The 12,220-nt window shown below is 46.9% G+C and overlaps 1 protein-coding gene across 1 annotated transcript in view; it reads left to right on the forward strand.

The window, feature by feature from the left end:
* The window catches only part of USP24 (ubiquitin specific peptidase 24), a 154,683-nt gene that overhangs the window by 79,162 nt on the left and 63,301 nt on the right, over positions 1–12,220 (forward strand). The window contains 9 exon segments of the mRNA XM_031969046.1: positions 2,233–2,344; positions 2,830–2,906; positions 4,129–4,269; positions 4,424–4,477; positions 8,013–8,128; positions 9,366–9,432; positions 9,529–9,639; positions 10,882–10,980; positions 11,065–11,235. Coding sequence (XP_031824906.1) covers positions 2,233–2,344; positions 2,830–2,906; positions 4,129–4,269; positions 4,424–4,477; positions 8,013–8,128; positions 9,366–9,432; positions 9,529–9,639; positions 10,882–10,980; positions 11,065–11,235 — 948 coding nt within the window.

Here is a 12,220-nt window from a genome sequence, read left to right on the forward strand (position 1 = left end):
TGATAAAACATTTTAATTGATTTGGAAACTAGTTTTCAAGGCTGGTAAATTATTGGTTAAAAAATTGTTTTAAAACAGGCTGACGTTTGGGATCATTAAAAGCAAATCAGAATATTCTCCTTCCATTTAATTCTGAATCAAACCTGTTATCACTAAGGAATTTTAATGCAAATTTTTGAATATTAACAAATAGACAGCAGTATGTACAAAAATTATTCTTTATTACTTAATTATATGGTTCACCATTAACATAATTTATCCCATAAAAAACAATCAGTGTCAGGTTAAATAAAAATCATCTAGAAACATAAGCATGAAAGAATTACACACACACACACACACACACACACACACACACAACCGTAGTGATAGAGTACTAAATTTGGAATGGGGGCAGGGGGCAGGGGGAACGGGACTCATGTTCCTAAGTTCAAGTCTAACCTCAGACACTTAGCTAGGTGAGTCTGGACAAGTTACTTCATCCTGTTTGCCTCAGTTTCCTCATCTGTAAAATGAGCTAGGGAAGGAAATGGCCAACCAGCTCAGTATCTCTGACAAGAGAACCCTAAATAGGATCATGAGGTCTCAGACAAGAGTGAAATAGCAGCTCAACAGCCACAACAAGGTGCAAAGCAAGGAACTCTTACCTGCCTATGTAATACTGAGAACTGTCACGATAAAGACCCATAGTTATAAATCAGAAAAGTGGGAGCAAATGGTGGAGAAACTCATTAGAGAAACTAAAACCAATAAATCAATCATTAAACATTCATTACGTGCCTCCTATGTGACAGACACTGTGCTAACAGTTGCAGATATAAACACACACAAAAAAATGTCAGCCTCTGCTCTCAAGGAGTTTCAGATCTAAAGATGAAAAACAAAACATACCACAAAATTCCTAAGAGGATGAGTGTTGGAGAAGGTCCTGGGTCCAAGTCAGGGTGGAAAAGTGAGAGGGGCTGGTGAAGAATGAGGAGAGGGTTTGAGCTGCACAGCAAACACTCCACCTCCTATCCTCGTCAGAGGGGCAGAGTAGGCCCTGGCGGGGACTGAGAACTAAGGCTGATGGGATCTTGATTTTCCCAAGAATGAGTTTCCCGAGTCATGAGGAAGAAGTCTCAGAATGCAGAGTCATGAGAAAAGAAATGAAAGATAAGTTTAGTAAAATGGCAAAATACGAAACATTCACCAAAAAAAGTATTTCTAAACCAAGAGAAAATAATAGGAAAAATCCATTCCAAATTACATCTTAAGGGGGATAAAAAACATTCTTTACAGAAGTGAAAGAAGGTTGAAAAAATGGAATAGTTTGGTTACTGATGAGTAAACTGCCATAGAAAATAAAAATTCCTGTGGTGTGTAAACAAACACCCACAGCTATCCCATGTTACATGGTCACTGCATTAGAGGGGGCTGAGTCAAGTCCTTGAGCTAGGACAGGTAGAATTAGGCTTCTGCCCACACACCCAGGGCCAGACTACTGAAGGAGGCATCACTGGTCTCTCTTCATTCACAAGTGGTAACTGAGTGGACCAAAGGCTCAGGACAATGTGGCCTGTGTCCAGGGTATAAAGGATAAACCAGAGGGCCCAGGTGGCCAGCTTGGGAAGGGAACACCCCTCCAGGTTGGGAAGGGCCACAGGTTTGAGTGTGTTGGGCAGGTTCACACACGAGTACATTGGAAGGAGAGGGGAGATACATGCAGACAATGGCATGTTGTTCAGTCTTGTCTGATTCTGTGGCCTCATGTGGGGTTTTCTTGGCAGAGCTAGCTTAGTTTACAGAGGAGGAAACTGAGGAACACAGGGTAAAGGGACTTGCCCAGAGTCACAGCCAGTGAAAGTCTAGGGCCACAATTGAAAAATGACTTCAGGCCTGGTGCTCTCTCTGTTGCACCACCTAGTTGAGGGCTCTGTATAGATGGGGACACTTCTGTGTGGAGCCGTTGTAGGGCTGTAGGGGACTTTTCACAAGGGGGATGGGTTTTTTAGGGGGTTTTGTTTGCTTGTTATTGCTGAGGCCATTGGAGTTAAGTGGCTTGCACAGGGTCACACAGCTAGAAAGTGTTAAGTGTCTGAGGCCAGGTTCAAACTCATGTCCTCCTGACTTCAGGGCTGGTGCTCTATCCACTGCACCCCCTAGCTGCCCTCGGGGATAGTTTTTTTAAGCTATAGAGTTTGTATTTGTTCAAAACTGCTATTTGAATGAAACTAATATTCTGCTTCCCAGATGTGTTTTGAGTGGTTTACAAAAGGACAGCATGATCTTGAAAGTGACGTTCAGCAGCAGCTCTTCAAGGAGAAAATTCTCAAACTGGAATCGTATGAAATTACTATGAATGGTAGGAAGGCATTTATTATCTTTTATATTGTAAGTTCTGATTGAAAAAAAGAACTAAAACGAATCACTCTATGAAATAAAATTGTAGATAAAACTGTTGAGAAAACTTTTAGAATCTGACTCTAAAATTCTCTTCATCACCAACTGGGACAGGTGACCGAGGGTTTCTGGGGCTAGGTCTACAGCCAGGTCTGGGAAGGGCTTCAGTGGGTCGGGGCACAGACCTTAGGGGTGACCCAGTCCCTGAGAAAGCCCAGTTTTTAAGCCAAAGCTTCGGGTGACAACTAAGGAAGGCATGAGGGGCAGATAATTTGTCCAAGTAGAAGGGAACTCACACTGGTAAAATCATACAACTTTTTAATTACTTAAAATATATCTGAAAATTAAGTATAGATTTATACATTCTTTATTTTTTTGTTCATTTTGACTTGAATGATCTATATTTAACATGAACTGATTTATCCTATTGTGTCCGTTGGCTTACAGGTTTTGCCCTATTTAAGACCTTCTTTGAAAATGTGAATCTCTGTGATCATCGATTAAAGCGACAGGGTGCTCAGCTGGTAAGGAGCCGATTTTCTTCGCAGACACAAATGGTAGAGCGAAGGCTGAAGAAACATGGCATGGGCAAGGGCCAGCTGTGCTGGAAACTACTGCTCAAACCAAATTCATGTTCCACTTTTATTTTTCCAAGCAAACTTCAGCCCCATGTCACCGTGCACAGAACAATCTCTGAACAAATGGAATCCAGATCCGGCCCGAGCCATGCTGTGGTGATGCTGGCCTTGGTTTACACACTCATTGTCTACTTTTGTCTTCAAAAAGTCAGTGGAGTGTTGGCCGAGCATTGTAACATTTGATATTTGGGACTTTTGACTATTCAAACTTGTTAAGAAAAAGTTTAGAAGAGAGATCTATTTCTTCTAAATCTATTCTTTTAAGTGAACCAATTCATTAAAATAGAAAATCTGGGGGGGAGAGGGGGTGTACACAAATACACATACACACACCAGATATTTAAATCTATATATATAAACATATTTTATTATACATATGTCCTGTATATTGTACAATAATTTCATAATTGTACCTGTGTATTTTAAATGAATTTTCAGACTGTCAAAGAAAAGATTAATATTACACTCTAATTTTAAGCACAAGTTTGCAAAATTACCATTATTGTGTGTCTTAGCCATTGCTTGCTTAGAGCAAGATGTGCAGATAAACACAGTTCCCCCACCCAGTACTCAAGGACACAAACCTCTACCCCTGGATGATTTGAGGTGCCATTTACGGGGATCTTGTACAATGGAAATATCACCAAAAGGTTCAGATACATTTTTGGGTTAACCTCCCACTTCTATGAGATATCTAGAAGGGTGAGTCACAGTCCCAGGGGAAAGAGGGTGGCAGATTGGGGGTCTTCTCTAGGAAAGCAAGCTTGCTTCTCATTCTGCCTCCCTCTCCTGGAACTGCAAACTTTGCTCAAGGGCAACTCTAGGAAGATATTCTCACTTGGAGAGAATGTTTTATGCCTTACAATTCCTAGACTGACTTAAAGTGAGATTTTTCCATAAACATGCACAGGGCCACCAGCAGACCCAGGCTGGATTACACGCTCTCTTCGAGGAGAGCAGAGTTAGCTAGCAAGTCGTGACTGAATGGTGAAGTTTTTTTTCTTGACATGCAATGAAGAAATTAACCACTTTATCTGTGGTGAGTTAATTTAATACCTTAACATTTACAACTTAATAACATATGGCTTAAATTTTGTCTTTTAAACAGTACGTAGAGAAGTTGGAATTGGTTGGGATGGATTTTATTTGGAAAATTGCGATGGAGTCACCTGATGAAGAAATAGCTAATGAGGCCATTCAGCTGATCATAAACTACAGTTATATTAACTTAAATCCAAGATTGAAGAAGGTGGGTGTTGTGAGTGGGCAATTATGGGTAGGCATCGTTTCTCCATTTCCACATTCGTGGAGATTGGCTTGCTTTGTTTTGGGATTTGGTTCTCAAGTTTTCTCCCTTTGACATATTGCCAAAGCACTAATTTCCATTTAACTGGCCCTCCTAGGATTCCGTGTCTCTGCACAGGAAGTTCATCGCTGATTGCTATGCCCGCCTAGAAGTGAGTATCCAGGAGCCCTTGATCCCTTGGGTCAGTTACTGTCTGAAGTGGTAGGAGAGCTCCCCGCCCCAAGGACTGGACTTGTCCATCTCCCGGGCCATCGCACCCATTTCTCTCCCACTGTGAATGTCATACTCGTGGCAGTCACTCACATTCTAGCATGATATAGCTTGCACCGTGCTTTCAGTGACCATTTAACAGACAAGGAGTTAGGCTCAGAGAGACAGTGGCTGCTCCAAGCCTGGTGCCTCTCCCGGCGTCATCAGGTCACACAAGGAGTTGTGGCAGAGGGCTCTTGGCCCATGGTCATCTACCAACAGGTCCTGACCCTTCCTTCAGCTGTCAAGAACCCCTTCCCCGGTCAGTGACATGCCTGTGGGGTGCTCTGCCACGGAGACAGTGGCTAGAAAGTCCAGGGCGCGCTGGCAGGAAGCCCGTCTCTTCCTCTTGTGTCATGGTCGAGGGAATAAGTGTTTGGTGTGTGCTCAGGCTCAGCACTACTCTAGGGAGAAGAGAAGGGAGTTCTCTTCAAATCACCCTTGCCTTGGTAATTTGATTTAATTTTTTAATGGAGTTTTATTTTCAGATTCAAATGACCTCCCTCCCACCTTCCTTTCTACCTCACTGAGAAAGCAAAAGAACTCAACACTCATTACGTGCACATGTAGTCTGGCGGAAGAGGGGCTTCCTAGGAATAGAGTCTTTTCTTCCCTAGGTCATTAACCCCTCTCCCCCAGATCTTTTGCAAACCTCAGTCTAGTCCCCTCTTCCCCATCTTGTACTTTTTTTGTACCTAAATTAAGTTTTCATTTTTTTCGTATTTAAATTTCTCTTATTTTCTGCATCTTGTTAATTTATCTCTTATCTTCAGTGAATATTTGCCATCTGAAATGGATATATTGATCATTGGGAGATGGCTCAAAAAGGTACTTTGGTCCTAAATTAGGAAGAGTCTTAGAAAAGCACTGGATAGCCTAACTGAAGGAGCACCAAGCCTGGAGTCAGGAAAACCTGAGTTAAAATGTGGCCCTGGCACTTCCAGGCTCTTCAGTTCTTGGATCACTTCCCCTTTCCCTGTCTTAGCTTCCTCTGCTAGAAAAGAGGATAGTACCACCACCCACCTCCTGGGACCGTTGTAAGGATCTAGGGAGACAATACTTGTAAGTGCTCTGTCCAGTGCCTGGCACATAGAAGGCATATGGATTCTCACTTTTTTCCTGGATCAGTTGATTGATGGGTCTGTTTGTGTGGTAGCCACTTAACAAATACTTTTTTCTTTCCTTGGGAAGAATGTACATGCCCGCGCGCGCACACACTCACACTCATACTCATACACACACACACACACACGGTATATTTGTTTATTTGTTTTTTAAGCATTGCATGGCCTTATCCATATCCCTAAGGTACTTTATTGAAGACTTTTTAAATTGAGTTTTAGTTATTAATAACTTTGTGCCCAACTGTTCAACCAGTTCTGAAGCTGTGAGGCAGGAAGCATTTACTAAGCACATACACCATACTAAGAAGGGTACAGAAAGACTGTGTCTGCCCTCAAGGAGGTTCCATTCTAAGGGACAACAACAGACAAACAAATAACGTGGTATATGCAGGAAAAATAGAAGCTAATTAAGAGAAGAAAGGCATCAGAAGTCAGAGTTATTGGAGGTTTCCTATGAAGATGGGATTTTAGTTGGGCTAGAAGGACACCAGATGGTGGAGATGAGGAGCAAGAGCTGAGAGAGTGACCAGAACCATGAGAAGGGGCATGTAGTTCCTGGAATATCCAGGAGGTCAGTGTCACTGGATCTAAGAGGATTGAGTGGGAAAACTAGAAAGGGTTGGTGGGTGTGTGGGTGTGTGCACAGGTGGGGATAGGGGACTGGGAGATATGAAGGGCTTTAAAGGAAAAATTCTGCTTATCCTTAGGCTGTAGGGAGCCACTGGAGTTTATTGAGTAAGGATAGAGCTTTGCTTTAAGGAAATAATTTTTGTCGCTGATGGAGGACAGGCAGGGGAGTGGAGAGAGAGGCTCTGGGGCAGGCAGACCCACCAGTGCTGTTTGAATGTCTGGCCCTGAGGTGATGAGGGCCTGCACCAGGATGGGGAGGGTCACAGCAGCAGCTCGGATTTGGTCAGACTGAGAAATAGGGAGACATCCAGGCTGAATTGTACGAGTCTGGTGACTGGGAGTGATGAGGGAATTTGAGGGAGATACAGGGAGTTCTGTTTTTGAAAGGTTTCCATTGGGGAACTGGTTGAAAATGTCTGAGGGGCAGTTGGAGATAAGTGGCCAGTCCAGAGCTTAGCGAGGTCAGAGCTACAGGGGATCACTTCACCTTGAGCATAAAAATGGTCACTTAATCCAGGGAGTGATGAGATCCAGATCTCCAGGTGGAGGGGCTCAGAACCAAGACTTGAGGAACACTCTATTAGAAGTCACGATCCAGAGGGGGATCCAGCAGAGGAGTGGACACTCAGATGGCAGGAAAGGCCCCAAAACCTAGGGAGAAGTGAGTGATCAGCAGGGTCTGAGGCTGTGAGAAGACTGAGAAGAGATACTTGAATGATTGTTGGTTGCTTTGGAAAGAGTAATTTCATTGGAGTGAGAAGTTGGAAGGGGAATGGTGAGAGACTAAGAAGAGAGAGCGAGAAAGTGGAAGAATCTGCTCCCACTTACCTTCCCCCCGCTCCCCCTCCCATCAGCTCTGCTGTGTAGACTAGAGCCAGGTCGATAGTCAGTGGGGCTGGAAGGGCTAGGATGAGAGAGACATGGGCACCTTGTGGGCTCAGGGAAGGAGCCACAGGTGGGAGAGGGAGAGAGCAGTGGCAGGAGCGGGCACCATAACCAGCCAAGCTCTTCTTTGGTGTCTCCCCACCCTCTTCAGAAAAACATGAGAGGTGTCGATGAGAGGCTCTGCTAGAGTCTGGATAAGCTCCTTCGCATTCCCCAAGCTCAGCTCTTGGGTTGGGCCGGCAGGAGCCATGTGGGCCACAACTGCACCCCCTCGTGGCAGTCGCTGGGCTCTGTAATGCCATTGCCCTGTCATCGGGCATCCTGGGGCTTTTCCTGGGATTGCTGCCAACCTCCCTGGTTGATCATGAGCAGATTCTGTTCTCTTCCTCACTTTTGTCCTTCTCTGGGTCTGAGGTACCTTTGAATAGTGATCAGTTTTTCAGGGACCCCAGTGATGAGCTGACGGGCGTGTCTCCCAGCTCTCTGAGCAGGGCGGGATTAAGGAACGAGGCAGGCAGTGAGACCTGGAGATCGGAAGCAGCAGAGCTGATTGGGATCCGGGGCCCAGGTCCCACTCCCTGGGTCTAGGCAGTCTCCACCTTTCTGATCCCTGGTTTTCTCCTGGGGGAGCCGAGCCAAAGACTGGCTGTCCTGCTTCCACCTCCATGCAGGCCCCATGGCTGTGGCCCAGCCAGTGTCTGGTTAGATGTGGCAGCCAGGCCAGAGGAAAGGGGGCTCGTCCGGGGCCAGAGCCGGCCTGGTGTTGGGTCCCTGTTTAGTATGCCCGCTCTCTTACAGGCAGCCAGCTCGGCACTTGGCGGCCCAACCCTGACTCATGCTGTGACCAGAGCAACCAAAATGCTCACAGCGACCGCCATGCCCACCGTGGCGACATCTGTACAGTCTCCATACAGGTAAGCTCAGACTTCCTTACCCATTGGTCCCTCTCATTTCTAAATGGGACTAGCAGTTAAAAGGTTTTTTAATCATGGAAAGGGGGAGAAGGGAGGACAAGCAGCATTTATAGAGCACCTGCTGTGTGCCAAGAACTGTGCTAAGTACTTTTTGTAAATATTCTCTTATTTGATCCTCACAACCCTGCGAGGTGCTTGAGTTATCCCCCATTTGCATATGGGGTCACTGAGCCAGACTGGTGAAGTGAGATGAGGTCACCCCGCTAGTGTCTGGCAGAATTTAATTTCAGCTTATTGGTCCCCAGGCTCAGAACTCTCCCTACTCTGGCTTCTAGTTGCCTCTGAAGAAACTCCTGGGTAATGATTTCTGATAGGAAAACCTTCACCTTTTGATAGGAACCCAAGAGATAGCAGCATGTTTCATGCCTCCAACCTGTTGCCAAAGGCCCACAGGCTTAGGCCTGCTCACAGTTCCCACTGCCTCATGAGCAGGGATACCCCTGAGCCCTCAGTGGCTGAGCTGGGTTGGGTTGCTTCGCGCCCTTTGTTCTCCCTGCTTCTGCCCCAAGCCCCCACTTTAGCACAGAAGCGAGCGTGCCCGCAAGCATGGCTCTGCTGGGCTCTGGAGGCCCGCCTTCTCCACAGCTGACCAGGGCACCTGCTGGGCTTGTCCGGCCCTTCCTCAGTGTTCCTCGAAAGGAGCAGATCAACAGCAGTCTCAGATCTGCTTTGTGCTTGGAAAGCACAGCGTCTTTCCCTGGGAGCGTTCCCAGTGGCATGCCCCGACCCTCGGCTTGCCACGTGTTCTCCAGTCCTGACCAAGTCATCAGACTCTGCCATTAGACTGGCCGTGGGCATGGAGAGGAGAGCTGACCTTGGCAGAGGGAGGCGGAGCGGGAGTTAACTCCAGAAGTGCCCATTTAGAAGCCAGATGCTTGTTCTTTGCTATCCACTTTGCCCTCTGGGACTTGACTTCAGATTTCTCATGACTCTGTCAGCTTTAAAGTGCTAAGAACCAGTCTAACAGATGATGAAAGACAAAGCCCCTGCCCTGCCCATATCCCACCCAGGGCCTGTTTTCCTACCCTGGCTATATCACCAGGGGTCTTTGGCTGGTTTTGATGGTCAGAGGGCTTTCGTTTCTTTGGATGGGGTTTGGGTGAAGTGCCTTAATTTACTTGATGTCGACAGTCATTAACACTCCAAAAAACACCTTTTCCCTCCTAAAAATCTATAGGTCTACTAAGCTAGTCATCATTGAGAGGCTACTCCTGCTGGCCGAGCGCTACGTAATCACCATTGAGGTCAGTGGCCTTGGGCAGAGGGGGTTCTACAGGGAAGGGTGTCCTTAGTCTGACTGCTCATTTGGCTAAGAGTCTTCTCCCTTGGGCCTTTTTCAGGACCTTTATTCTGTTCCTCGCACTATTCTACCTCATGGCGCTTCATTCCATGGACATATTTTGACTCTCAGTGTGACGTGCGAATCTACCAAAGATACCTTCACTGTAGAGGTGCGCTTGTTACCTGCTGGAAACGTGCTTTGGTCATCTTGGTGATAGGGTGATGGTTTCAACTTATCAGGGAGAGGGTGATTGGGACATCACCGACTAAAAGGTAGGATTCCCTAAGCAGGACCCAAAAAGGAAGGAACCCAGTAGGACCCTCAGAGTTCCTCTAAAACGGTCCAGAAAGCACTGTTGATTTTAAAGAAGTCAGTGAAATCTTGGTGTTGGACTCTGCTTCATTCTCTTCACCTCTCTTTCCCTCTGTCTGTTGTTCTATCTCTCTCTCCTGTCTTTCTTCCCCTTCCCCCCCCCCCCTTCCCCCAGACCTTCTGTCTGTCTGTCTCTCTGTTTCTGTCTGTCTCTGCTTCTCCCCCTCCTTCTGTCCCTTCCCCTCCTCCCCCCATCTTGTGCAGATGGTGTCCAGCTTTCCATATCCAAGCCCCAGTCCCTCCCCAGACTCCCTCCTGAGTGGCCGTCAGTGCCCATTTCACCTTGCTTGTGTTGGAGGTGTGTGCTCCTGACTGCTCTCCTCACCTCCATCCTGCCCCACTGAGATTCTCTATTTCATTAGCTCCAGAGCAGGGACTTCCTTCTCTTGATAGCTTTTACAGCCCTGGGCCACCTGCTCCCCAATCCCCTCTGTGACAGCCGGTCTCCCTGGCTTCCGGCTTCTCCCACAAAACTCTCCCCTGCCTTCTCACATCTCATCCCTCCGCACACCTACATTGCTTTAAGGGGGACAATTCAAGCATTGTGGGAAATTTACTGTTAGTGCCCTTTCTCCCAAACAGCCCCTTCTCGGTTTTCTGTACAGATTTTAGTTTAGTCACTTTATAGTTACACCATTCTGTGTTTCCATTGGATAGGGATTCTTTATACTTATATCGCTGTCTCCTAACATGGAGCCTGATTTATTGTAAGCTGAATGCTTGGTTTGTTTTTGATTGAGTTTGAATTAGACTTCTTGACTTTGTTATTCTTTATATCCCTAGCACTTAATCTCAATATTGGCACTTAGTAAATGTTTAAGAAGTATTTATCGACTAACTATAATCACCAACAAAGAGATACATTCCACTGCCTCAAGTGTGTTTTCTTAATATCATACTTTTTTTTCCTATCATTTAATGCCAAATGAAGATGGCTGCAAATTGATGTGAAACTATATGTATGCTATATTATATATATATTATGATGATAGAAACTTTGGCCTGTTCTCACCTCAGTATATTTAATTATTTCTTTCAGGCTCATAGTAACGAAACCATAGGGAGCGTCAGGTGGAAGATAGCAAAGCAGTTGAATTCCCCCGTGGATAACATACAGATATTTGCAAATGATAGTCTGGTAGGTTGAAAGTGTTTCTGGTCCTTTCATGTTGGATTTCTATACTGTGTTTTCCCCAGTTAATAACAGCTTCGTGTCTCGTAGCTCACAGTGAACAAGGATCAGAAGCTGCTCCATCAGCTGGGCTTTTCCGAGGAGCAGGCCCTCACAGTCAAGACGTCTGGTAGTGGCACCCCTTCGGGGGGCTCTGCAGACTCCTCCACCAGCTCCAGCAGCAGCGGCGGCGTCTTCAGCTCCTCTTATGTCATGGAACAGGTGAAGGGCCTCCTATTTCTTCTCTCGTGCTACTCCTAGGGCAGGATCCAGACTTGGGAGGAGTAAAGAGGCTCAGTTCCCACTTCCTTTATTGTGCTGAATCCATGAGGGCTCCCGAGGCCTCTGTACACTGTCACAGAGGCGTTTCTGAGACTTTAGTCACCTGGCCGGAGTGGCAAGGCTGGTCAGAGAGATCCCACGGACCCCCAGGAGGCCTCCGCCTATTCTGAGGAGCCAGCCAAGCTTCTGCCCCACTGAGGGAGACTTCACCCTCTCATCCTCTCACTTTGGGGGTCCGGGGGGGGGGCATCCGCGTAACTTCCACTGTTACCCTTGATCAAACACACTGCCCCAGCGGGCAGTTGTGTCTCAGGCAAGTTGAAGCCCAAAGTTCCTCAGCATCCCGGCCGATTGAACAGACCCCCCTCTGGAGTTCTTGGTCTCGTCCTAGCTGCTGTTATCACTCCACAGGATTGGGGTGACAGTCTCTGGAAGATCAGCTGTCCAGGGTCACCCTTGTGCTTGGTACCCCTGCAGCTGCCTGCTTTCCTATACTTTGACTCTTCTTTCATTCTTTATTGATGCTGTGGAGGAGAAGGGGACACTTTATCAGTTGTTTGGTCCTGCCCTGGTCCCTAAGGCAGCTCAGCCTTGGCTCCCCACCCCCCAGTGCTACCCACTGGATGACCTGGGAGTGGGGGAAGTGTGGTGGTCTGTCCACTGGGTGATGCGCGCTGGTTTTTGGCTGAGCCTCATCTCTGAAATGGAGGCAGTGCTACCCAGATGTCTGACACTGTAAGGGACGGTGGGGGACACTTGACCGAGGCTCCAGAACAGCCAAGGCCATCTCTGAATCTGCCATCTGGGACCCACTCCGGGGGGGCTGCCGGCGCTCAGAGTGGATCACCTGTGCTCAGGATGGGTGTACCGGTGTTGGGGGTTCTCCTCTTCTGTTTTCTTTAAGGCTCAGGAGTGTTGAATTTGT

This window comes from Sarcophilus harrisii, chromosome 4 (assembly GCF_902635505.1).
Source record: "Sarcophilus harrisii chromosome 4, mSarHar1.11, whole genome shotgun sequence".
NCBI lineage: Eukaryota > Metazoa > Chordata > Mammalia > Dasyuromorphia > Dasyuridae > Sarcophilus > Sarcophilus harrisii.